The sequence below is a fragment of the Psittacula echo genome, assembly GCF_963264785.1.
Source record: "Psittacula echo genome assembly, chromosome: 3".
NCBI lineage: Eukaryota > Metazoa > Chordata > Aves > Psittaciformes > Psittacidae > Psittacula > Psittacula echo.
In genome coordinates, this window is record NC_137736.1 from 105,102,779 (window position 1) to 105,127,183 (window position 24,405).

At 41.0% G+C, this 24,405-nt stretch overlaps 3 protein-coding genes across 13 annotated transcripts in view; 2 read left to right on the forward strand and 1 right to left on the reverse strand.

Annotated features, from left to right (window-relative positions):
- N4BP2L2 (NEDD4 binding protein 2 like 2) overlaps positions 1-980 on the forward strand; it is a 48,555-nt gene extending 47,575 nt beyond the window's left edge. For all 8 annotated transcript variants that reach the window (XM_080613402.1, XM_080613400.1, XM_080613406.1 and 5 more), the window contains one exon: positions 909-980. The gene's annotated coding sequence lies outside the window, so the exon portion shown is untranslated. The remainder of the gene's footprint in view (positions 1-908) is intronic.
- On the forward strand, positions 943-17,452 carry N4BP2L1 (NEDD4 binding protein 2 like 1). The gene is made up of 6 exons (XM_080613409.1): positions 943-968; positions 3,825-4,177; positions 10,190-10,314; positions 11,128-11,216; positions 12,873-12,949; positions 14,887-17,452. The coding sequence occupies exons 2-6, from the start codon at positions 4,056-4,058 to the stop codon at positions 15,113-15,115; spliced, it is 642 nt and encodes a 213-aa protein (XP_080469535.1). The 5' UTR covers positions 943-968; positions 3,825-4,055; the 3' UTR covers positions 15,116-17,452.
- The window catches only part of BRCA2 (BRCA2 DNA repair associated), a 37,173-nt gene continuing 30,172 nt past the window's right edge, over positions 17,405-24,405 (reverse strand). For 3 of the 4 annotated variants that reach the window (XM_080613397.1, XM_080613396.1, XM_080613398.1), the window contains 7 exons: positions 23,038-23,156; positions 21,797-21,998; positions 21,406-21,572; positions 21,176-21,311; positions 20,257-20,513; positions 19,393-19,545; positions 17,405-18,110 (listed from right to left, as the gene is read on the reverse strand). In XM_080613397.1, the coding sequence (XP_080469523.1) occupies positions 17,532-18,110; positions 19,393-19,545; positions 20,257-20,513; positions 21,176-21,311; positions 21,406-21,572; positions 21,797-21,998; positions 23,038-23,156 (1,613 nt within the window). In that variant the 3' untranslated portion in view covers positions 17,405-17,531. Of the gene's footprint in view, positions 18,111-19,392; positions 19,546-20,256; positions 20,514-21,175; positions 21,312-21,405; positions 21,573-21,796; positions 21,999-23,037; positions 23,197-24,405 lie in introns of those variants that run through there. The other variant, XM_080613399.1, reaches the window with a different exon arrangement.

Genomic DNA, 24,405 nt, shown 5'->3' on the forward strand with positions numbered 1-24,405 from the left:
AGGACACATGCAAAGGAGCAGGAACATACAGCTGGGACAGGAAGGACTGTCTTTTGGCAAGGATGTCATGCGGGACAGTGTTGAGTGCTTTGTACAAGTCCAGGTAGACAACGTCAACTGCTCTGCCCCCACCAAATTGGTCAGGAGTGATTTGCCCTTAGTGAAGCCATGTTGGCTGTCACCAACCATCCCATGGCCAAACCTCTTCCAGTTGCTACTTTGATACAATGATAATAAAAAAATAGTTTCTCTATCCTTTGACATTTAACCACTAATTAAAAAAAAATTGAAAAAAAAAAGGAAATGAAAAAGTGCACAGAATTGTGACCAGAAAACCTCACCTGCCTTTTACAGTGCTCACCAGGAAAACCTGGCCTACAGTTTACTTAAGCAGATAGTACAACTACCAGGATGGGTAAGAGCTGCCCAGAATGGTGTTTCTGGAACTCTCAGACAAGAGTAACCATCAGGCTCTGCTGGTGGCTCCCATGAACTGCGTAAATTGGAGGCCTGTGAGGTCCCAAGTAAATGTAATGGGAAAGATTTGCAACACAACAGAACAATTATGGGATGTAGTTATGCTATAGTGGTATTGGTTGAAAAGCTATTAATTAGATAGTGTTTGTGACATGTAGAGGAAAAAAGTCCACTGTTACTCTTCTCTTTATTTTTCAGCCTTGAGATTGCTACATCCTTACTGTCTCTAGTTTTGACATCCAAGTTTTCTTCATTTCCATTCTTGCATTTATTTTCCTTTTGCTTTCCATCATCTGCTTCTTCTCCATTCTTTTTAACTTTGAACTTTTTAACTTTGAAGGTGAACCTCAGTCAGATTTGCAACCATTAAAGTCTTTCTGCAGTCTGTGCTGTTGTGGTATTTCAGCAGAATCTGCTATTTTTTCTTTCAGAAACTTCTCACTTTGATTGCACCATGGAAGGACTTCAGTTGGCCACCAAGGATTTTAAATGTGAGGATTAACCTGGAAGGAAGAAAACACTGTAGATTCTTGGCATGAATCTTTGGCCACCTTCTCTACAGCCCCCCAATAGCAATCTCTCTGTCCACATATGAAAAGTCAAAATTCAGATAACTCTGTTGTGTGTGCCAAAGGGTCACTTTCTGAAGCCCTTTGGGATTTATGCCTTCTTAGTACATCCTTGAGTGTGGTACAAAGAGATTGAGATAAGAGACCAGTAAGCAGAAAGGAGATGTCTGTCAGCATGAGGTGTGAGCTTCAGACTCTGGTATTTAATTCATTTGTACCAGGATCCAAGATGTTGCCACATCAGCTGGTACACAAACTGGTAGTAATGCCTACCTGCAGGGAAAGGTGCCTGTTATGTGTCTTACCCTACTTTTGCTTTTCATCCTGCCAGTCATAATCACACCCCAGTCTATTTACAACCTCAGGTGGAATGTTTTCATCAGTAACTCCTATTCTTTCACCCAGAGGTGCACAACTTACCACTTTTTCTCCTAAAACTAGGCTTAGTGCTTCCCTTCAACTAGACTTATTTGGGACTATAGAAATAAGGAGAAAATTTCACTGTAGATCTGGTTCAAACATATTGGAGGTGAGGTGCATATGGTTTGTGATAGATTGATAAGCCTTATAAGCACTGGTAATGAGTGATTTGATATTTCTGTTAGTAGTATTGCTTTTGCCATTTTTTACTTAAATTCTTATGATTTAAGCCTGAAGCAGTTGTTTCCTCTTTTTTTTTTTTCTTTAATATTGTGGTTTTCCCCTCAAAATTAAGCACAGTGTTCATTCCTCAACTAGAACAGTAACCTTACTAATAGCAATTCTGTTACTGAAGAAGTTGTCCCAATAACATGAGTATTGATTTCCAGGGGGAGATGAGCAGCAGAAATGAATGAACCCCGGCAATAAAATCTAAAATTTTGCTCATGGAAATGTCTAAGGCCTACACGGATAATCAGGAAAGCTGGAAATATTTTACATGTGCAGAGTGAGCCAAACTCATTAAGTGATGAATTCAATTCCATGAAAAATCATGAGTGCTTGCAGAAATAGCAAGTAAAGAAGGTGAGACAGGCAATAGAAAATGGAGGGAGATGAAAGGACAAATGAAATTACACCTAGTTAGTTAATCAGAAAGAGCAACTTTTGTCAATTGAGACCGGCATAAGGCTGGAAATTACTTTGCAGTGAGAGGGAGTGACAGAAAAGACAACTATAACCTCATGGTGAAAAAGATGAGAAAAGATCAACGAGAAGAGGAGAAGCAAGGAAGCTTAGGTTGTGTGTACTTGCCAAAAACAGTATTTCCCATTTACACAGCCTCCACATCCAGAATATTGATCCATCTGTTCATTCACCTCCTCTTCTTCCTCTTTCCCTGCACCCTTTTTGATGTGCATCAGCTGAAGAGCTGCTACCCAACTGCAGTCATGCTGAAGCTCCACTGTGCTCTGAATTGCTGATGCATCCCAACTCTCCACTTAAACAAATCCTGCATATAAGCATAAGCAGTTAAAGATATTTGTAGCTCTAAATTAAGGTTGTACCATTGGCGAAATGTACCAGCTGCACTTTTTTTTATGCATTTCTTATGTACTTGTGTGATTTTTACTTTCCTTGGTTGGAAATGTGCTGCCCTTCTACCAGCAGAATGTTATACAAAATGTCACAGGGAGAAGGAAGGTAATTCATGCTGGCCATAGCCACAGCTTCAGCCTTACCTGATGTCCCGCTGACAGCAGGCAAGTTAGTTTGATTTCAAGAAAATGTCACTTAAGGGTTAATATTTTCTTCCTACTTCTGTTTATTGAGAGAGAAATCTGAATGCCCGTATTTTCTGTTACTGAACACTGACCTTCCAGATTGCTTAAAATAAAAGTAATTCTGAAAATCTCACAGTGTTCTTGTATGGACAAAAGGTGTTTCATCTCTTAGTAGGGTGTTGCCAGTTTAAGTTTACTTTAAACCCCCTTGGGTATCTTTGAGTTTTCAAGTGTATGTATCTTCTTTCCTACCACTATTTTTTTCCCACTTGCTTCAGCTATTATTGGTGTGCCACATCGAGGGAGCTAAGCCGCCTCCTGATCTGTGAACACTCTTCAGCGCTATTTGCAAACTTCGGACCCAAAAGCTTCACTGTTGTAGTTTGGTGGTGGCATGTCCCTGTGGCATGCCTGAGGCCACCTTTTAACCAAGCTGGAGTTGATACTGCATGTACCTCTGAGAGGAAGGGTGTGATGCCATGCCAGCTGTTACTGGGTTTACAGGAAACTATAATTTCTTTGGCTTGTGTGGTGATCAGCTGAAAGCAGATCAGATTTTCTTTAGGGGAAATAAATCTTATTAAACTCCCTATAGTTTTTCTCATGTGATAATGTATTTGAAAAAAGTGGAGTTGATGAAGTGAGCGTGAGGCATAGGGTCATTGGTGCAGGGCAGTTGTTTGGCTACAGCTGCTTGGAATCCTTGCCTGCCTTTGTGGTGGGGTGAACTCCATCACAGTCGGGGAGGCAAAGAGGGAAGGAAGAAAAAAAACCCTTCTGTATCTGGTGTCCTGTAGATAGCTACACTCCTCGGAAGAGTTTTGGTGATTCCCTTTCTGGTATGACCAATACACATGGGCAGCACAGGGGACTGAACGCTTTCAGCACTGGCTTGTGTTCTCCCACTTTTGAGAATTTGGGAGTTAATCTCGATTTTTAAGTTATGAAAGATGGTCTCTTGGGCTAATGTTCCGGGTAGAAGGCCGATGCCATAACTGCACGGTTTTGCGGCATGAGCAGCCAATGTCCTTTCTTTCCTGTATGCTTCTCCTTCAGACAGCTTTCGTTTTCACAGGGGGAAGGTCTCGGGAGCTTGGGACGGATCCCAGGTCTCCCTCCACCGAGGGACGCGGGTTTCCCCTACCCACCCGTCAGTGGACGACACAAGCCGCGGCGGGGGCCGGGGGAATGATCCCCGGGGCCAGGCTCCGTAACGGCTGCCCGGGCTCCCTTCTCCTCCCCGCCGCTGCGGGCTGGGCCGGGCCGGGCCCGGCTGCTCCCACCCCGCTCTCTGCCGGGGCCGGGGATGGATGAGCGGCTGCTGCAGGCCCTGGGGGGGCTCAGCCTGCAGCCCCGGCGGGGCCGGTTCGCCGGGCGGCTGGTGCTGCTGCGGGGGCTACCGGGCTCCGGGAAAAGCACCTTGGCCAGGTAAGGCGGTGGCTCCGCAGCCCTTCGCCTTTCTCCTTTTCCTCCTTCGGCTCCCATCGCGGCTCGGCTCCCGGCGGGCCGCTCTGCAGGGTCCGTGTGCCGGGAGCGGCACCGCGGGGTCTCCCGGTGCGGTGCCCGTGGGAGAGCAGGAGACACCGTCGTAAGTCAGGCGAAGGCGAGTGAGGCACTGGTTCAGAGCTGGTTCTGGCTCAGGGGGAGGCGGAAGCCTCGCAGGACCTCCGACGAGTAAGCACAGCCATTTGGAAACCTTCTCTGCCTCCAGGAACCGCTCAAAGCCTTTCTGCTCCAGCTGCCTATAACCGCTTTGGGGATGTGCTGCCTGTAGAACTGTGAATGTTGTTGTCCGGAGTGAGCAGTACCAGAAGGGATGTTTATATTAAGATGGACTAATCACCCACTCCAGGGCAGCTGTTTCTTCTCTAAGAAGTGCCAGACTAGTCCCTTTTTGTTGGTGGTGGGTTTTGTTTGTTTGGTTTTGTGTTGTTTTGGATTTGTTCGTGGTTAATCACAAACACAGTAAAGCACTTCCTCTCTGACTGTGAAAACTGACAACTCTGACTTGTATTTTCATGGTGTCCAGCATTCCTGGTCAGAGCTATAGGGTGTATAAAGTGGTCAGACCAGTCCACTCCCCAACAGCTCCAAGACTGACTAAAAATAGGTGGAAAACCCCCGAGGGGAGTGCTGGGAGATGGCATTGCAATGGGCATGATGCAGCATAGCCACAATCTGGTATCACAAGATCTCACAGTCCAGTACCTCACGGCTTCTGGTGCCACTCACCCATTCTCCATCAAAAGAGGAACACTCGCTGTCTTCTTCCTCTGCTTGGGTGAGGAACACACGCGGGGATTACAGGCTGCCAAAGGAAGGGCTTCGCTGTGGAAGGTGTGTGAAACACTGGGTTAATGTACAGTTTCCTCTTGTCAGTACAGTCTTTCCTGTCACACTGAGCTTTCTGCCTCACAGGACTTGGGCAAGACCAAGTTCTTTAATGAACAGCCAAATGCAGTGTTTTTACTGGCACCCAAATGTGTTCCCCCGAAAGAGGTTCTGTAAGTTCTTCTCCTTCAGAGGGGGGGTTGGGTCTTCTCTTAGTACAGAGCATAATAGTTTGACGCCATATTCTCGAGCAGTGCAAATAACTGACTCACCTATGTGCTTTTTGGTTACAAGACAAGATTAATTATTAATGACAGATTTACAAACCAGTTGTACGTATTGTTTTAGTCTCTTGCGAAATGAGCATTTGAGGAACTTACTCTGTTTCTAGCCCCTGTTAATGATATCATTGCATTTAGCCACTCAGCAGTCCACAGATCAAAGGGCAGCTGTAAAAACAGCATTTGTTACCTCTCCATTGACTCTGCCCACATTATGGAAGGACTTGCGCTACCAAAATTCTGAGATGTGCTATTCCCCCATTGTGTACCATTTGGTGTTGGTAAACACAACGTGCTGAGCAACGCGATGGCTGAAGAAAACTACTGCAGCAAAGCTCAGGGCAAGATCCTGCTGGAGGAGGAGGAAGGTGATTATTTGCAAAAGCAAACAAAAAGGTTGTCCAGAGAAGTTGCCCCATCCCTGACAGTGTTCAGGGCCAGGCTGGAAAGGGGCTTTGGAGGAAGGTGTCTCTGCCCATGGCAGAGGGTTGGAACTGGATGGGCTTTAAGGTCTCTTCCAACCCAAATGATTCTATGATTCTGTGACTTCAGCTCTGCAGCACCAGGCAACACAATGTAAAACACTAACAGGTGATTCTCCTGAATGTATTTACCAAATGTGACCTGCAGCCCGATCCCATGCAAAGTTCTCATGCACTTCTCTACCCACTGTAGGTGAGACACCCAGGCATGTGAGTGCTTTGCCAACAGAGCTGTTGGCAGAGCAGGGCAAGGTCCTCATCATGCTGTTGCTCCAACACAAGTGTTTCAGTGCTAGTGCTGGGCATGTGCTCCAGATCTCATAGTTCTCATTTTCTGCTGAAACTAAAGGCTTCCAAATGTCACAGAAATGCTTTACATTGGGAAAAGTGACCAGAGCAAGTGGCTGCATGTGGTGTCAGTACCTACATATTTTGATCTCAGTTACATTGGAAGTAGACTGAGAATTTACTGGCTCAGAGATCTAGCCAGTAAACCATCCTGTTGCCTTCTGAGCACTGCAAATGTTCCTTCCAATCTGCATACCTGGCTCAAATCAGAAATCAATCAATTTTCAAATTTTCTGATGGAAAAACTTGACAGCCTATGGAATACTGTTATGGGGTTTTTTTCTCTTCAATAATATTACTAGTGATACGGAGACTTCTCTCAAGTACTTTAATGCATCCAACTAGTTGAAATCCTGAATATTTGCTTTTTGTCTACACATATAGTTAAAATCTGAAATGATTGTTTGAAAGCACTGAAGATGCTCTTTAGAAAAAAGAGACTTTAAAATGGTATGCTTTATACCATGGGAACAGATCATAATCAAAAAGTAGAGGAGACTCTACTCGCTGAGGCAGTTGTTACAGTGTACTTTGGTCAAACAGAAACGCAGCAGTACAGAATCATAGAACACCAGCTTAGAAGTGACCCCAAGGTTCATTTGGGCCAACCTTTTAAGGTAAAACATGGCCTAGACTAGATGTCCCAGCACCCTGTCCAGCTGAATCTTAGAAGTGTCCAGTGTTGGGGGATCCACCACTTCCCAATGGAGATTATTCCAACAGCTGATTGTGCTCATTGTGAAATTTTTTGTTCTTGTCTCCAGTCAGAATCTCCCCAGGATTAACCTGTGTCTATTACCCCTCATCTTTTCTATGTAACTACTTGTAAAAGGGACTCTCCATCTTCTCTTATCCTTTGTATTTTCCAAAACAGCAGCAACTTATCTTTAGCAAGACACAGAGCATATCCTACTTTGTATTTACTGCAAGGTAGAGAGCTGTGATGCTGTGCAATTAAATGTTCCAAGCAGGCAAATTAATACTGAACCTTTGACAGGTCCTGCTTATCACAGCGCAGCCCTTTGAGTTTGATGGCTTTTTTTAAGAAATGCAAACATAGCTCATATGTATCCTTTGATCTTGCAAAGAGATTTCATTTTGCTTTTCCTCCTCAGTATGCTTCACACTTTATGGATCTAACAGCACTGGGTAATTTTCTTTTTACAGTGCTGCTCACAATGTAATAATTAATAACACTGGCCACCAATCCTCCCATTTTGCACAGCTTGGGCATATTTTGCTAAAATACAGGTCTATTTATTGCATACAGGGATTAGAAGCCAGATCTAATTATGTAAACCCCTTCTTCTCAACCCACTTGTGGGCCTGTGTAGGTCGTAGAAAGCTTATTTCTGAGGGAACATACTAAAGAGATTTGGGGGCCCTTTGAAAGTATAAGGGGCAGAAAAACCTTCACAGGCAATAGGTGATTAAAGAAAGTGGTAAGTGTCAGTTTGGGTGTTTTAGGAGGCTAAAAGTGAAAACTAGCAAAATAAGCAGAAGGTAAAACACCTTTTTCCCACTTAATGTTTTCTTATGTTGCTGTTAGTAGGAGTTTGTTTGGTATGAATACAGCAAATGTGACAGTAATTCATAGCCGTTAGCACATTTCGTGTCCTATTTTTTCTCCGTTGAATCACAAGTTTTATCTACTTTAATTACCAGTGATATGAGGACAGTAGACTGAGTTTATAGATAATCATGTACTATTTAGATTGCTTAGGGGTTAACATCAAAGTCCTCATGGGATCCTGCATATATACATGTTAAAAATTCATTAAGGTGTATGCTAAGAAAATAATTGTTTAAAATTGCACCGGTCAAGAACATTTTTAAAGGAAACACTGAGCAAGAACCCCCCCCCCCCCGAGATCCTTCTCAACGTATTTTCACATATTTTAGCACAGCCAAGTTTTTAGAGAAGAGGTTGTGATGTAGGTGGGTAGAGCAGAGGGAAAGGTGAGGTGCTGAACTGCAGTGAGAGCTGAACCCCTCTGTTCATCAGTACAGGAGTAACCAGGTGAGCATTAGGTGCTCCCATGCTCTTCATTATAAGAATTCTTTGCCTGGGACCAAAAATAAAGCAAAATAATTTAACTCTTTGTTAACTTTTTGCAACGTGACCTTTGTTAGATCTGGTTGTCCAGCAGTGATTATGTGAGTAAAAACTCTCTTTGGAGCTGGAAGATAATATATGGGTGCTAAATGATACGTAACAGCAGCTACAGCCCAGTCCCAACAGCCGTGAGCCTCGTGGTTGCCAACACAAAATGGTATTAATTACTCAGCAGATGGTAGAAGTTGCAGTGGAGGCGGAACAAAGTCAGCAGCTGACCTTTATTTGGCTAAATGTGAAATGCAATCCTAGTGAAGAGCTGCTGCTGGCAGGCAGATTAGGGTAAAATTGGCAAGTGAATGGTTGGGGCAGGGCTGGAATTAAGGTTTTTCTCTCTGTGTCTGTTTTTCACTGATAACCTAGAGGCACCTTTTCTCTTGCTGTTGCTCAATTAGATAAGACATTGAGAAATAGTTGTTTTGCAGTTTATGGGGATGGAAAACAAGAAGTTTATCAGGGAAGCTGAAACAAGTCCCAGGACTGGAGACCAGGTGTGTTGTGAGATAGCAGGGAAGCAGCATTCATGTCTGAGAGCTACAAGGTTCCTCAGCTGACCTTATTTTCTTTTCCAGAGATGTTTTGGGCCTTAGGAAGACAGTGAGTAGTGAGATTCTGCTGCGGGCTCTCCCTGGTTTTATGCAGATAAAATCTCCCTGATTTCATCCCATAACACTGTTGTTTTTTTCACTGAAGAATCTGGACACAGATCTGGGTTACACAAAAATGGGGACGCAATTTTGCGCTAAGGTCTTTTCTTATGCCCTATAAGGACTGGCAGAGGAATGCTTCTTATTTAAACCAGCATATGAGCCAGTACTTCCACCTCCTAAAGCCAGTCATGGTCCATGAGGCAGCTGGTCAGCTTACAGCAGGACATGCATCTGCCCTCCATGGGTATCCCAGGGCTGAACGAGCACTGCTGTGGGATGCACACTGGTGTGAAGAGAAGAGGGGTTGCCCTGCTATTGTTTTGCGGGCTGCCAATCCAGACAGCTCAGACTTGTCTATAAAACCTGCTTAAATGCTGAAAATAAATAAAAACTACTCAACTCTACAAGAGGAGAATTAAGTAAAACAGAGACAAGTGAAAAGCAGAAAAAACCCATGAAGTTGCAACAAATACTAAGAAATATTGGCTAATCACTCAGGTATGTGTTTGCAAATTAAAAAAAAAAAAAAAAGTATTATGTGCTTTGTTGCAAAAAACCCCAAACCCAAAACCTCCAGACTGAACCCCAAAATCCCAGCCAGCCAGAGCAGTGGCGATATAAGACCACCTTAACTGAATGACAGATCATTCCTCCTGGTTATCTTCAGAAATCTCTCTACAGCCAAACTCGTATTGCCAAATTGTCTTTTGAGATCAACTTCCATGGGATCAGCAGTTTTGGTTTGGGGTTTTTTGTGTTTGCAATCATACCTTCTCAGATAACTTGTGAATGCTCCATCCCTGGTGGTGTTCAAAGCCAGGTTGGACAGAGTCGTCGGTGACACGGTTTAGTGTGTGGTGTCCCTGCCCATGGCAGGGGGGTTGGAACTAGATGATCTTAAGGTCCTTTCCAACCCTAACTATTCTATGATTCTACGATTCTGACTCAGGAAGAAAACTGAATATATGATGTGACTGAAGACTTGCATGTTGGTAGTCTGGTGTAGACTTCTCTGCTGAATTAAAGAAATCAGGGCCACACCTTTAAGCTCCATTCTTTTCCTTCTATGTGTCCACTTACTGATGACATTACTGTCAGATCCTTTAAACTCGGATTTTACAAATGAATCACTATCTGCAGAGCATTCATAAAGGGTGGGTTAATGATGGGCTTTGTGAAAGCTGTGCGTTAGGCTATACTAATCCTTCTTTCATCTTGTTTTTTTGTTTCAGACAACTAAAACGTGACTATCCCAGTGCTGTAGTTCTTAGTACGGATGACTTCTTCGTTGAAAATGGTGTATACGTGTTTGAGCCTGACTTCCTAGAGGATGCACACAAATGGAACCAAAAGAGAGGTGACTGAACTCGATCCAGGGGTTTTAGAAAACAGTTTTGCTTTTCAGTCTGTCTTTAAAGTTAGCCCCCAAAATAAAATATCTGGAAGTGGTGTCATAGTGCAGTTCATGGGTACTGATTAGGAAAATACATTTACCACTTCTGAGTTTATTTCTTCTGGCTTATAAATGATAAAATAGTTGGTGATTGATAGATGTTATTTTAATAAGTAAACCAGTGACTATTAGGTACCAGCAACTGATCTGCAGATAACCAGCCCAGCAGCAGCTCATTACAGCTGTATGCACCACAGCTGTGGGGCTGTAACTTCTTAGATGTCTGTCCTGACTTGGAAAGGAGTGTTGCGGGGGGCAATTCGTGATAGCCAGGAGGAAAACTTGCAAACTTATTTATAAGTTTGAGAATGAAACAACCCAGGTCTCTACTTCAGTAAGAAAAATGTAATGTGCTTTTGAGGCTGTGCTCTGAACTCATTTCTAGCAATGGCAAACATACTTTCAGATCTTGTAGCAGGGATCTTTAGCAAATGACAGACATTTTTAGCTGTTTTAAACACATAGTGCTACGATACTGCTAAGTATGTTTTATGAGAGCTTCAGCTTGTATCACTGAGCAGAGCCAGCGGCTGCAGCACCTCCTCTAGGAGGGCATCTGTGGGAAACAACCACTGCTCCCATTTGGGTGGCAGCTGCACCAAATGGTGGGGAAACAAGGCTGTTAGTGGTGGGCAAAGAAAGGATGCTGTGGTAGTGAGACCTGGCTCAGCCTGTTACTTAATACATTTTAGCTTTACTTAATGTGTTACATTACAGCACGCAAAGCAATGAAGAATGGGAAAAGCCCGGTTATTATTGATAATACCAACATCCATGCTTGGGAAATGAAGCCGTATGTGATAATGGTAGGGAAAGCTCTGATTTATTGCTTTTATATGCTCAGCTATGACATTCATGAGGTTATCTGATGTGGTTAAGAACAATTACTTCCATTCTCCCTTAGTTCTCTGATTATAGTTAAGGATTGATATTGTGGTGAAGTAGGGGAAGAAGTGCCAGTGTAGCTGTTTTATCTAGTCCGCTATATAGCTCAGTGAAGGCAAAGTTACTTGAAAAGATCAACAGTCTTTTGAACTTGCCCTCTTCTTGGCAATCAGGATGTCATCTCCTTCCTCAGCAGTGACATGAATTAAACAGTTCCCAACCTATCTATCTGTTGACAAATATAACAAGATATGACTTACTTACAATTTTAGTTTATGACTTGCAAAAAGTACACTATAAACAGCTTCTGAAGGTGCACTGGTATCTCTTGTCAAGAGTTCTGGCAGAGATGGCAACATTTTAGTGCAGTTTTATATTGTGGCCTGTCTGCTCGCACTTCTATTCTTGGGTTATGGTCTTGTCAGTTAAGAAATTTGTGTGTAAGTGTTGCTTGTAATGGGAGCACAGAAGAGGCAGGAATTTCTGGTGGTGCTGGAGAGGCTGGGCGTGTCACCCCAGGAGCAGTTATGAGTGCTTGTGGGTGACTCAGAAGCACATGAGAGCACAGTATAAAAAGGTAAACAGTATAAAAGGGCAAAGTATAAAAAGTATAAAAAGGTGAACAGATTTCCCTGACAAATCAAGACAAAAGCAATCAAATCCTGTATTAAATACATATATGGACATTTGTGTGTGCGTACATAAATATAGAGTAACATGGTACACTGCTCTACCTTTATTTCTTCTGGCTTATAAATGATAAAATAGTTGGTGATTGATAGATGTTATTTTAATAAGTAAACCAGTGACTATTAGGTACCAGCAACTGATCTGCAGATAACCAGCCCAGCAGCAGCTCATTACAGCTGTATGCACCACAGCTGTGGGGCTGTAACTTCTTAGATGTCTGTCCTGACTTGGAAAGGAGTGTTGCGGGGGGCAACACTTATGATATATAATATAATATATATAATATTTATATATACTATATATTAATATAATTATATATTTTTATATAATATTTAATAATTTAATAATAATTTCTATTTACAATTATATTTATTTTTATATTTTATTTTTATTTATAATTTTATTTAATAATAATTTAATAATAATTAATATAATTAATATAATAATATATTTATATATATATTATATATATAATATATAATTATGATAACATACTGAGGCCTGTAGACTCAGTAGCTGGAAATAGCACATCTGATAGATGCTGACCTCACACTCTAGAAGCTCCAGCCTTCGTGGCCAACCTGCAGCTCTTGAACTGTGTTCAAAGAGTTCCAAAGTGTTCAAGTGCTAGGATCCCATTGCAATGGGGGACAGGGACTGGGGCAAGGCTGAGGCAAGTTTTTCTGGGAGACCCAAACCCTTTGATTGGAATTAAAACTAGCTGGGCCTCAGAGCAGCAGCACCTTGGTGGGAGTCATGGTTATCTTCCCGTTTCTGGCTCCTGGTACATATGATACATCTCTTAGATAAAATCTCTGGGGGTCTGGATGATTGGCTATTCCTGAGCTTGGCAGCCATGCATCTAACACTTCTGTGTCCTTCTTTAGGCACGTGAAAATGGATATGAAGTTGTATTCCAAGAACCAGATACACCCTGGAAGTTCAATGTTCAGGAACTGACAAGGTACATCTCTTTGATACAGCAGACAGCTTCTATTTTATTTATGTGGTCTGAGAAATGTCAGCCCTCTTCCTCTTCACATATGCTAAAAAGTAACCTAGCAAATGACAACAGAAGGGTTGTTGTGGAAAATGTCTATTAGTACCTACCTGGCCTGTAGTGAACTCAGCACTGAAAAAGCCTAACCATGAAGTGAGCCAGGCAGTAGAAAAAGCAACCCCCCTGAAGCGTGTATTTATACTGCAAGCTTCTTGGGGCAGGAACCCTAATTTTCATTCTGTATTTTGAGCAGCACTCTCTTTGGGCACAAAAAGATGTCCAAGCACTACAGACAATACTCAGTTCTTAAAAAATCTAACCATAACAAACATGGTCTTGCTGTAACACCATTGTGTATGGTGCTTAAGTGTGGGCAATAAATGGAACTCTAGAGGATCTTTATAAAGATCTTAACATGCTCACCCAGAAGGGATACAATGAATGTATCAATGCTGCGTGAGGTGGTAGGATACAGAGGGAGCCAAATAGGACTCTGTTTTGCTAGTGGCTGCAGGGTTAATGGTTACATCACTGAGAAAAAAATCCATGCAGGCTAATTTCCTAGCCTTTAACCAACCTGATGTCAAGTACATTACAGTGAATGAATAGTGCACTCCCATCTACTAGATCCAGTAGCTAACACATGATAACTTATTACTGCAAGAAAACAGGGCACAGGTATTTAATCTCAACTGATTTACTCATTTTGTATCAGCTAGGAACTGAAATTAAAATTCAGGGCTGCACCTTTTTGTGTGTGGTGCATGGCAGACGGTGATGGCTCTGCACAGTGCTTGTGGCTTCAGGGTACTGCAGGTGGCAGTGGATGGCTTGGGGCTGAAGGCAGGTGAGGGCACTTATGCCTTAGCATTCAACTGCAAGTGTCAGCTCACCAGCACCAGCTTGGAGCATTTGGAGGGCATTGCTGCAGAGGCAGATTTTACTACTAATCACTTATTATAGATTGAGCTACTTGGTAGTTTGTACTTTGTTTTATTAATCATATGAAGCGAGTTGGCTTTTTACAGCAGCACTGCAATGCTAATCCAGATATTCTCAGTCTGGAGCAGCTCTTTGGCAGATGATTCAGGGACAGCTGATGGCTGCTTCTGCTGTGGTCCCACACTACATCCTCACCAGCAATAAAGTTTGTGCTGGTTACTGGGCGCAAATGGCATGGGTGAGAGCACTGTCTGCTGCAGGGATTCAATTACAAATTGTGCCTTATAGTTAAATGGCAAAACTAAAGATATTCTGAGTTCGCAAACTCACAGAAGTTCCGAGTGGTCTTTGGAAAAAACAGTTGTTACTTATGTGTTGAGAGAATGCAGCTGTTTCAGGTCTATCCAGGAAGCCCTGCGTGTTTGAGCTCCCCTCTCTCTCAAACATGTCATTTACCCTGGAGCCTGAACCACATCAGGTATGATTTTAACCCGTGTTCAGACAAAGCAACAACATTATTTTGACCTCTATACATGGTGATTTTAAGTCAGTGCCCGGGCTATTTACAGCCCTTGCCTGCATCTCTCCAGATGTACAAAAGCTCACCCTGAGGCTATCAAGCCATTAGCACTAAACACCAGCAAAACTATATACACACTATATATATGCATTATATAATACAGAGGTCTTCTACATGGCACTCTCATTTCAAAGCATTTGTCTAACTTCTTGTGTCCTGGCTACCCACAAAAATGCTTGGGTTACCTTTTTCAGTTGTGACATAATATTTTTAAGAAGTATGTGGAAGCATACAACAGTTTGGGAAAATAGGGCCAGAAACAGATCAGTGGGGATGTGAACCATTATCCTGAACGTGTCGGGAACTGTAGCAAGCTTCAGGTAACCTCTAACACACAGTCAGCTAAATACTTTTATCTTCTTTAATGTTGACTCTACAGAAGAAATACTCATCATGTTCCTCGACAAAAGATACAACAGATGAAGGAACAATATGAGCACAATGTTACATTCCACAGTGTTCTTCAGTCCGAAAAACCACGCCGAGATGAAAGAAGGTCCCGTGAACCAAACGCAGCTTACAGCATGGGTGCCCATTCCTGCCCACCTCCAGCCCCCTCAGACAGGAGGCCTCGCATGGCGCATACAAGCAATATGCCTTTTAACTGAAGAGGTGGATTCCCCAGTGGGTTTTAACAGGGTATAAAAGTCTCCAGTTGTACATATTTTTCTCTAAACTGTTTTTTTATTCTTGTATTTTTCTACCATATTTCTGAACTACTTTTATTTCTTGGAAATATTCTAATGCCTCTGGATTACAATCCCACAGCTTTGCATGACCAATCTAAAAGCACTATCTCCAGCAGAAACTGTACTCCCTCTTGTCCCACATCCTTCATGAAAATCCATCCAAGCTTACAGTGACAGTGGCTGTGCCACATGGGTTCTGTTTGGTTTTGGTTTCGGTTTCCTGCATCACTCTCTGTCCCTAATAGATAACAACAAATATTCCTAAGTTAATTCTTTCTTTCTTACAGGCCATGTGGCCAATTCCCTCTCCACGCAGTTGTCATTTCTTGACATTTTAATACTTTCTGTCTGGCTGTATAACTTTTTGTATCTTCCCACCCCACCTTGCCTAGAGCATTATTGCAACTTTAAGAGATGCAAAGTGAATGATGGAAAAGGCAGCTCTAACAGATTTTAGCAAGATTTGATGTTGTTCCCTATTCCCATCTCTGCTATTTGGATACATGCTGGTCTTTCTTACCTCAGCTCTAGTGCAGCCAAACAGCTTCACGAGCCTGAAGGTGAAACTTTAAACATACCAAATGGAGCCCTTTATCTTGCCATAGGATTTCACCTGGTCCTGAAGACATAGGAGTTCACCTGGTCCTGAGACAAGTCCATATACAGGGGCTTCTAAAAGGGAAGCATTAGCATTAGGCCAGTGCTTGTTAGCTTCTAAGTAGGAACAGGGCTACAGGAGCAGATCCAAGTAGCTGAAGTGCAAATCTACCAAATACCCAAACTAACTCAGAAGTACAAAGTAATTACTTAAGAAAGGGAAAGAATGTTCTTTTAAGGGAAGAAATCAATTCTTCTGCTGAGTGCTGAGAAGCCACTGACTGATGGATGGGTGAGAAGCTATCCTGCAGGGATTTTATCCATAGTTAAATTCTGCTGATTATGCCCTCATCAAGATGCCTCATGAACATTTTTGAAACACAGCATTTGTGAGGGCAATTATTTTTTAAGTGTGTGTGGATTATTAGGCAGTGCTTATGGAACAGGGCAGTAATGAGTTATTTTACAGTAGGATATGAAGACAGCTCACATTGGCTGTTAACAAATACAGGTACAGCTGCTATTCATCTAGCAATTCAGCCAAGAAGTGTAAAGGTATAAAGAAATCTACTGTTTCAGGGCAAATGCCAAGCTCTCTTCAGGACAGAGGAGATGTATGAAATGAATTGCATTTTCTACTCAAGCTGCATTTAAAGAAGTAATATCATCACTGTAAATAATTGTGACCTAGGGGTCTAGGGAACCTGGCTCTGCAATGTTGCACAAAGGTTTACAGAACTTTCAGCAAGCTTGTGTCAATTCTCCAGTCCTGCTACCATGTCCAGCTTGGCACCAGGAGCCATTCCCAGCTTGGCACTTGAGCCAAGTAAGTGGCACAGGACCCCTGAAAGGTTGTTGAGTAGGAGCTGGGGGTGGCGCTGGATCTGAAACATCCTCCCTCCTTTGATTTGTGTGTGGTGGGAAACAGCAGGCAAAGGGCAGGCTGACAACAAACTAAAACGTGGAGTTGGCAGCCAGTCTAGCAGGACTGTTGCCCTCTCCAGTAGAGAAACTCCAGTTCTGAGAAGTTTAAATTAATGAGAACAAAGTAATGAATTCAAGTACTGACTCACTCCCCAGCAGAAATGATGACATTAAACATCTGATTATCTTTCATGATACTGTGGCCTTGAGTGCTTCTTTAAGGAGTAGCTCCTTGGAAACACTGACCAAGGCTCTATCATTAATAACTTTGTACGGCATTTTGCTATGAATCAAATAATAGCTGTCCTCTAAGCCTATTTTAGCACTAAATGGAAAGTTCCAAGGGAGAAGTACAAGAACTGTGTCACAATTACACAGCTGTATTTCAGAATTAAAGTGTAATTTGGTAACAATAAACCTAAGAGAATTGTTTTGCCCTGTGCCACTTCTGACAGCCAAAGAACTATTATAACAAAACTGATTGCTTTAGACTGAAACAAAGATCCTGCTATAATTTAAGAATACATCAGAATCAAAGCAATGGTTTCAAAAATGTCATCAGACCTTCAGCCACACTGATGCTATTGTACAATACATGTTTGTGTGAGAAATGTATAATTATTGAAAGCCAAATTATTTTGCAGAGGAAATGTCATTGTTTTTATAATACAGCTTTATTAAATACAATCAGGATTTAAGGTACAAAGTGTAAAAATAAACTGAATTTGAAATATATGCAGTACTGTACATGTGCCTTTCGTAGCATTTGCAGGGGTGTTGTCTTTGTAGCATTCTGTGGGCTGGTAACAAGTCGTCAGGTTCCTTCATCCTTCTGAAGAGCCTCAGCTACGTCAGAACTGCTTTTTGATGAGTTATTTGCTTGCCTAGTAGACCTGGAATTATTTTTGGGTAAAAGATTGTCAGATAAATTAGTAGCTATTGTACTGCTGTTTTCATTTACATACTCCATCTTTTCTTCTTCTGGTAAATTATTCATGAGTGCTTGTGTATTAATCATTGCAAGCTCTTCATCAGCAACCAGGTCGTTCTCAGGAAGATGGACATTTTCTCTCAAATTTCTACAGGGGGTGACATGACCAATATTCTGATTTGTTTCTTTTGATGAATTGCTACGCTGTAAACCCAAACTTCTTGGTGGCTGAAATGCTCTTTTTAAAGATGGAGAAATTACTGAATACATTGGTGTCAGTGGTGGAGGGGCAGGTATGCAACTAAGGAAGTCCATGGCTTTTCTCTTCTTGCTGTTTTTGGAATGGTCATCATTAATTGTAGCAGGTGAAGGTGTTTTTGCTGACCCTCGTGTGACAAATTTCATATTTGGCGTGCTAGTTGACAGAGGGCTTGGGTGCTTTATTTCAATTTTAGAAGAGATCTATTTAAAAAGAAATAAGTTCTATGTTGAACAGAATGTCCTATTTCATTAGCTTCCTCAATTACTTACACAAAACCACATTTTTGTACCAGGTTTTCCCCTCTATGTCACCATTCATGTCAAACTTAACTTCCGTTTGATACCTTCTGATAGTGCCTAATACTATTTTTCAAGTACTGATGCTTGATAAATTACTGTCTGCATGTACATTAAGACAGCTCATTTACATTCTGTTTCTCAGATCTAAGGTAAATGTATGGAAATTTTTCTCTGCCAGGTGGTAGGAAATCAAAGCACTCATAAAAAAGGAGTTAAGTCTTCTACGGCATTGGATATATCCTCACCCAGTTGTTAAGTAGAGAAAATGAAGAAAAAAATTTGAAGAAAGGGATAGAATTTAGACCAAAAACCTTGAAGCTAACAATACAGGATAGCCACTGCACAACAAATCATTCAAACATATCCTTGAGAACCTTTAACCTCTCATCTGTTTTAATTCTGTTAACATATTTAATAAACAGATATAAACAAAACCTTCATAATTAGGTATTAGCTCTTTCTCTGAATTGGAGAAGAATGCCTTATAAGCTTAAATTTAGTCCCTGGGAATTGATAACACACTGGGTTGTTTCCACCTTCCTTGCAACTAAGTGGCAAGAAAGATTTTTGTTCTGACTGCACTCAGTACTCACATCATGAACAACTTGTCATCAGCAGCCGTCACGGAAAACTCTAGTACTATTTAACTCTATCTTTGTCAAGACTTATATGAAACGTAAATATTTACTAGGTGATACCTCTCCCCTTTTAAATCCTAGAAATAGTGAACAATATCTAAGAAAAGATGACCAGGAGGTAAATTCTCTAAGCAAATACAGGAACTGCAGAATGCCATGAGAAAAAAATGTAAAGATCAAGATTTTTCCCTCCTGTGACATCCCTGTCAGATAATCTTCACAGTGGGACCAAGGAAGCGATAAACCATCTATAGGAAAAGAATGACTCATTTTACTCATAAAAAAATCAGAATATTTAGTGTGATGTGAAAACACAGACCACAAGGGGAGGTTTTCATGTACCACTTGGAGGAAGAATAACCTACAGCTCCTCCTGGGGCATAATAAGCACAGAGAAAGCTAATCATCTTGCATTGCCCTGAAGAGAATGTATGGAGCAGACTGAGGAGGGAGACCATTCCCTTCAGCTATCAGTGTAAAACTTGCTTATATCCTTACTGGATGTACCATCTGTATAAACACAGTATTAATTAGCAGAAGCTTACCAAACTTTTATCCTCTGCATAAAGACCTGAGTTGCAGAAAGGAGAGGGGCATTCCAAGCCACATCTTTTAGTTAAACTGGGTGTAAGCAAGAGATTTCTTCGTAGCAGATTCATTAATTTACTTTCTGCATCAGAGCAAAAGGAGGCCACATGCTACAAAGGAGAAAACAGTTTACAATGCAGAATAGTTGCTTTCCAATTGCGTAAGTACTGTATGCTCACAAAGTACTCAAGACTTTGTTTTCTCATCATAACCCACTAGAAGTTTATTTTATATCAAACCAACAACTTTTAAGACTGCTGCACTTTCTGTGAACAGAAGTATCATAGCCTGCATTTATTGTTAACAAGAAAAAAATCTTTTTGTATTTAAACTTATTTTTCAAGAAGAAGTGGAAATGCATGACCAGTACATGCTATTTAGCACAGCTAGAAAACTGAAATAATAAATTAAATTAACAATTTAATATTAAATATATTCACTGAGCAAGACAGTAAATTCCAGCTTTTAAAAGGCTACAGCTGAACTGTCCATGACAGATTCCCTATTGACAGGCACAATATTTTTTGGTAGCCAGAGAAGATTCCGTGGCACATGCTAAAGACAGTGTAGATTAAGTTGAATTAAAAAACCAACCAAATCAAAACAAAACCAAAAGACATTCAATAGGTGACACTTTGAGTCAGGAATGTGCAGGAAAAGTGCATTAACATCCTACTCTGTCTCCCCGCATCAAATTCTCACCTTCAAAATCAACATTACTTGCAATACTTGTTTTAAAGATTTCTTAGTACTAATGGAATTTTTGGTGAAAAATGTAATACAGCAGTAGCTAAAATTAAACTAAAAATATACAGATTTACCTCTATTGTACTTCTCAGTCCATTAACCTTCTCTAGAAGATAGCTTTCCTTTGGACTGCTTGAGAATACAGAAAGATCTCCAGCCAACAGCATAGGAATTTCTGATCTGAATTCTGATTGCCACTGAAGGTTGCTTGCAGAAATGAATGCACAGCGGACAACTATATCTTCAATAGCAAAGTGTCTGAGATCTGTCCAGATCTTTACTGCCACTAAATTATAGCTTTCATCAGATAAGTACACCATAGTAGTGAAACCTTAAAGCAAGAAAAAAGTATGAATTAAACCTTTAAATCTGCAAGTAGAGGTTGATTACTGCTATTTGTAACTGCAAAGAAGTCACAAACATCTTGAAAGAGAATTGATAAATGTAATATGACAGCCTATTTGCATGGTAACAGATGTTTCTTGCTTCATTCATATTCTATACTCTCTCCTTACCAATTACAGAAAACAACTCAAAGTCTGTGTTGCAGTGTTTGAAAAACAATATTCCTATTGTGCTTTTCCTTTTCATTTGGAAGAGTATAGAAGAGTATGCACCTGTCCCTACCCATGAGCTCCAGTGCCTGCATTCCAAGACACTGCACACAAAGGAGAGAGCTCACATGCAGGACGCTACTTCTGCAGATGCTGAACACAGACGTGAGAACTTACAGAATTTATGGAATGAAAAAAAAAAAAAAAGCCTCTCATGAGCTTAGATCCTCCCTTACTAAATTCTTCCTGAGCTAACAAGTGAGGACAGTTTTTCTTTAGGAAAACAGAATTATCTGCCAGCATATAGCAGTGATGAGCTATATTAGCAGGTTTTCACAGGCCTGAGATGCAGGTACAACAACCAAGATCATTTTGACTTTTGAAATAAAAAATTTACTACTTATTCAATGGGAGGACATGAATGTGATCCAAAACATACCTGTTCTGCTAACAGAAATGACAACTCCAACTAAATCAACCTCAGCACATGGTGGCTGAAAAGAAGGATCTGACAAACTGGTGAAGTTTAGAGCCTGCCTTGGAAAGAAAATCTGTGCCAGCACCTCCTGTGATACCTGAAGAAACACAACATTTTACAGTATTTACACAAGACACTTTATAAGACTGATACACTTAATTAATACATCTTTATGCACTTAAGCCACTTACTGATAGTTGTAGATACTGAGTTTTCTTTGTTGCTGTTAACTGTATATTAGTTGAGTCTGATCTTGCTTTGGACTGTGATGTTGACAGATGGTAGATTCTGTACCGACTGCCTTCCTTTAGCAACGAACAAACATCTAGCAGTGGACGCCAGATACTCAGTATCACCCCTGATAGTATCAGATTAAGATGTATTAGCTACGCAATGCTGATTTGAAAGCTTTTAATCAAAATAAATCCACAACACTCCTTCCCACCTAAAAGCCCTAAACCAAACCGCAAATAAAACTGTTGTGTGTTGTATTGACACACATGCTAGAACTCTTCAAATCTACCTATGTTGGCCAGTTACCATGTTTAGATAAGAGTTATTTATAATTTTCCAAGTACTAACCTTTATGTTTTTCTTGCTTTCTGTAGTCTACCACACATAATTTCCATACAGTAGACACATCTCTTTTGGAACAACCATTTTCTTCCTGTGCTGCTGACTCTAAAGCCTTCTTGAATTCTTCCTGTATCTGAGTTTGCTTTTTGTCACTCATTAACTGCCTGTAAGCATTCAAAGCTTTTAGCTGGTCTTCACTGAGATATCCCTATAACCAAGAGAAAAATGTATTTAGTATCTTTTATTAATTAAAAAATCCTGCCAAGATTTTTAGATAGCCTCTGTTTGTCTGTTACAAGTAATTTACTGTTCAATGGATACACTACTAGGACTTGACATAAGGTATGTTAACACAATAGGAGTCACCAGTCTTGACTGCTACTCAGCTGGTGCTCTGCTGTTGCAGTGTTACATAACACACTGCTCAGTGAGTGAGAAGCCTGCTTAACTTATGCTTAGCATAACTAAGGTGAATATTTAATGTAACTGGCATGCTTCTCTGTTTCATAAGAAAGAAGAAATAATAGAAAAACATTCTGTCAGGATTAAAAAAGAGCTGCACCTCTCAGTAGGCTGCTATCTCTGGGCTAATACAGTGACCTACACTAAAATGCATCAGGAGTGTTACCTTTCTGACCAAGCCTTCAAGATCCAGATACCTTTACATGCAGCACCATAGACATGATTAACATTGTATAGATAAAGTCACAGACCATTTGGCTTTATGACAGTCAAGGATCCTGACTTGTAAAAGACAAGGTATGTATTTCATTTTTACCAACTGGCAGGCACTAATCACCTGCACCTTCATTAACAAAGGCATAAGCACTTAAAAGTTGTGATTGAACTGGAACAGGGAATGAGGAGAACAATGACAATACAATCAAACACTTCAGTGAGCAGCATGCAAGAATATGCATGTGAAAGTCCAGACTTAGGAGATGCATTTAGTTTTCATATTTAGAAGACAAAGAAATAAAATTACAAGTAACTAACTTTTAATTATGCTATATCCTGGATTTTTATGTCAGGAGAAAATAGCATTCTGTTTTATAATCCAATATATTATTAATCTATTTAAATTCATTTTTTTAATCTTAATTTATTTAGCAGTAGGCATGCTGTAGAAAATCTCAAAAGGCAGTAAAAATAAATAGTAATTTAATTGTTGATTGTAGCTGTTAGGTATGATATTGTAAATTATGCCACCAGCATTTCCAAATTAGCCCAGTAGGATCTACAGTTACCTCCATATAACCAGGATCAGCTGCATTCTGAATTGCTTCATAAAGTTCTGCACCATCCTGCAAATTACGGATTTGCTGTCTTGTGACTATGCGTGATCTCAGTGTTCTGCTAGTTCTCTCTGTTGAAAAAGCACCATTATGTTGCGTGCAACCAATACACTTTGAAAGTGAAAGAAGAAATAATTATGTAAGAAGCATGGCAGGATGTCGGTCTTGCCAGAATACAAATACAAACCACTTCTATAGAGGAACTGATATATGTGTGTAGATACACAGAAAATGCAAACAGGAAAAAAAAATCTCATTCATTCAAATACAACATAGATCAGAATATTTATACAAGCTTTGGGGAAGCCAGTATTAGTGTCCACACTTAGGAGAGGGTGGTAGGCTTGATGGGCTGCTATGAAATTTCATCAATGGTTGACCATTTCTGTATGTCTGTCACTTCCTCTTCCTCTCATATAGCAGAAAAGCCTCAAAGATACCAAGATCTAGCATTGTTACTTATGAGGGACTCTATGCTGAGAAAGCAGTTAGAGAACTTCTTGGTGTTACAGATGAGCATGAGAAAGATTTATAAAAAGTGAGCGGCTATCTGGGTTGTAGATATGACCATATGAAATTTGAACTGCACAGGTTACTGTTAGTGATGGAATCCTATCTGTTTCTGGATAAAAAACCACCAACAACAAAAATTAACACCCCACCCACAGAACTCCACTGAACCAAAACCAATAAAAACTCCTCCCAAAAACACAGATCAGAGTATCAAGACAGTTGGAATCCATAATCAGTGTGGCAAGAATCCTAATACCCCTCCTTCCTCATTCCAGTTTAGCTGAGTCAAACCTGGGAGGAAGCAAACACTTTCTGTTGCAGCAGTGAGTTTCATGAAGCTGCAGCAATCAGCAGCCAAGCTGCAGCACTTACAGCAACAGCAGACCTGAAACTACTGCTAGAAATCACTGGCACAGTGTCATCCTGTTACGGAATCAGGAAAATGGCTGAAATTGAAAGGGATCTCTGGAGGTCTTGGCCAACCCTCCTGCTCGAGTAGGGTCACATACAACACACTGCCCAAGACCACGTCCAGTGAGCTTTTGCATATCTCCAAGAACGGAGATTTCACGGCCTCTGCAGACAATGCTGTTGGTAACCCAACAGTGAAAAAGGGATTCCTGATGTCCAGAGGGAACCTCCTGTTTCAGTTTGTGTTCATTGCCTCTGGTCTTGCCGCTAGGCAACGCTGGGAAAGCCTGGCTCCATCTTCAGCACACTCCCTTATGTATTTATGTCACAGATCAGATGCCCCTGAGCCTTCTCTTCTCAAGGCTGAACAGAAGCATCTCTCTCAACATTTCCTCT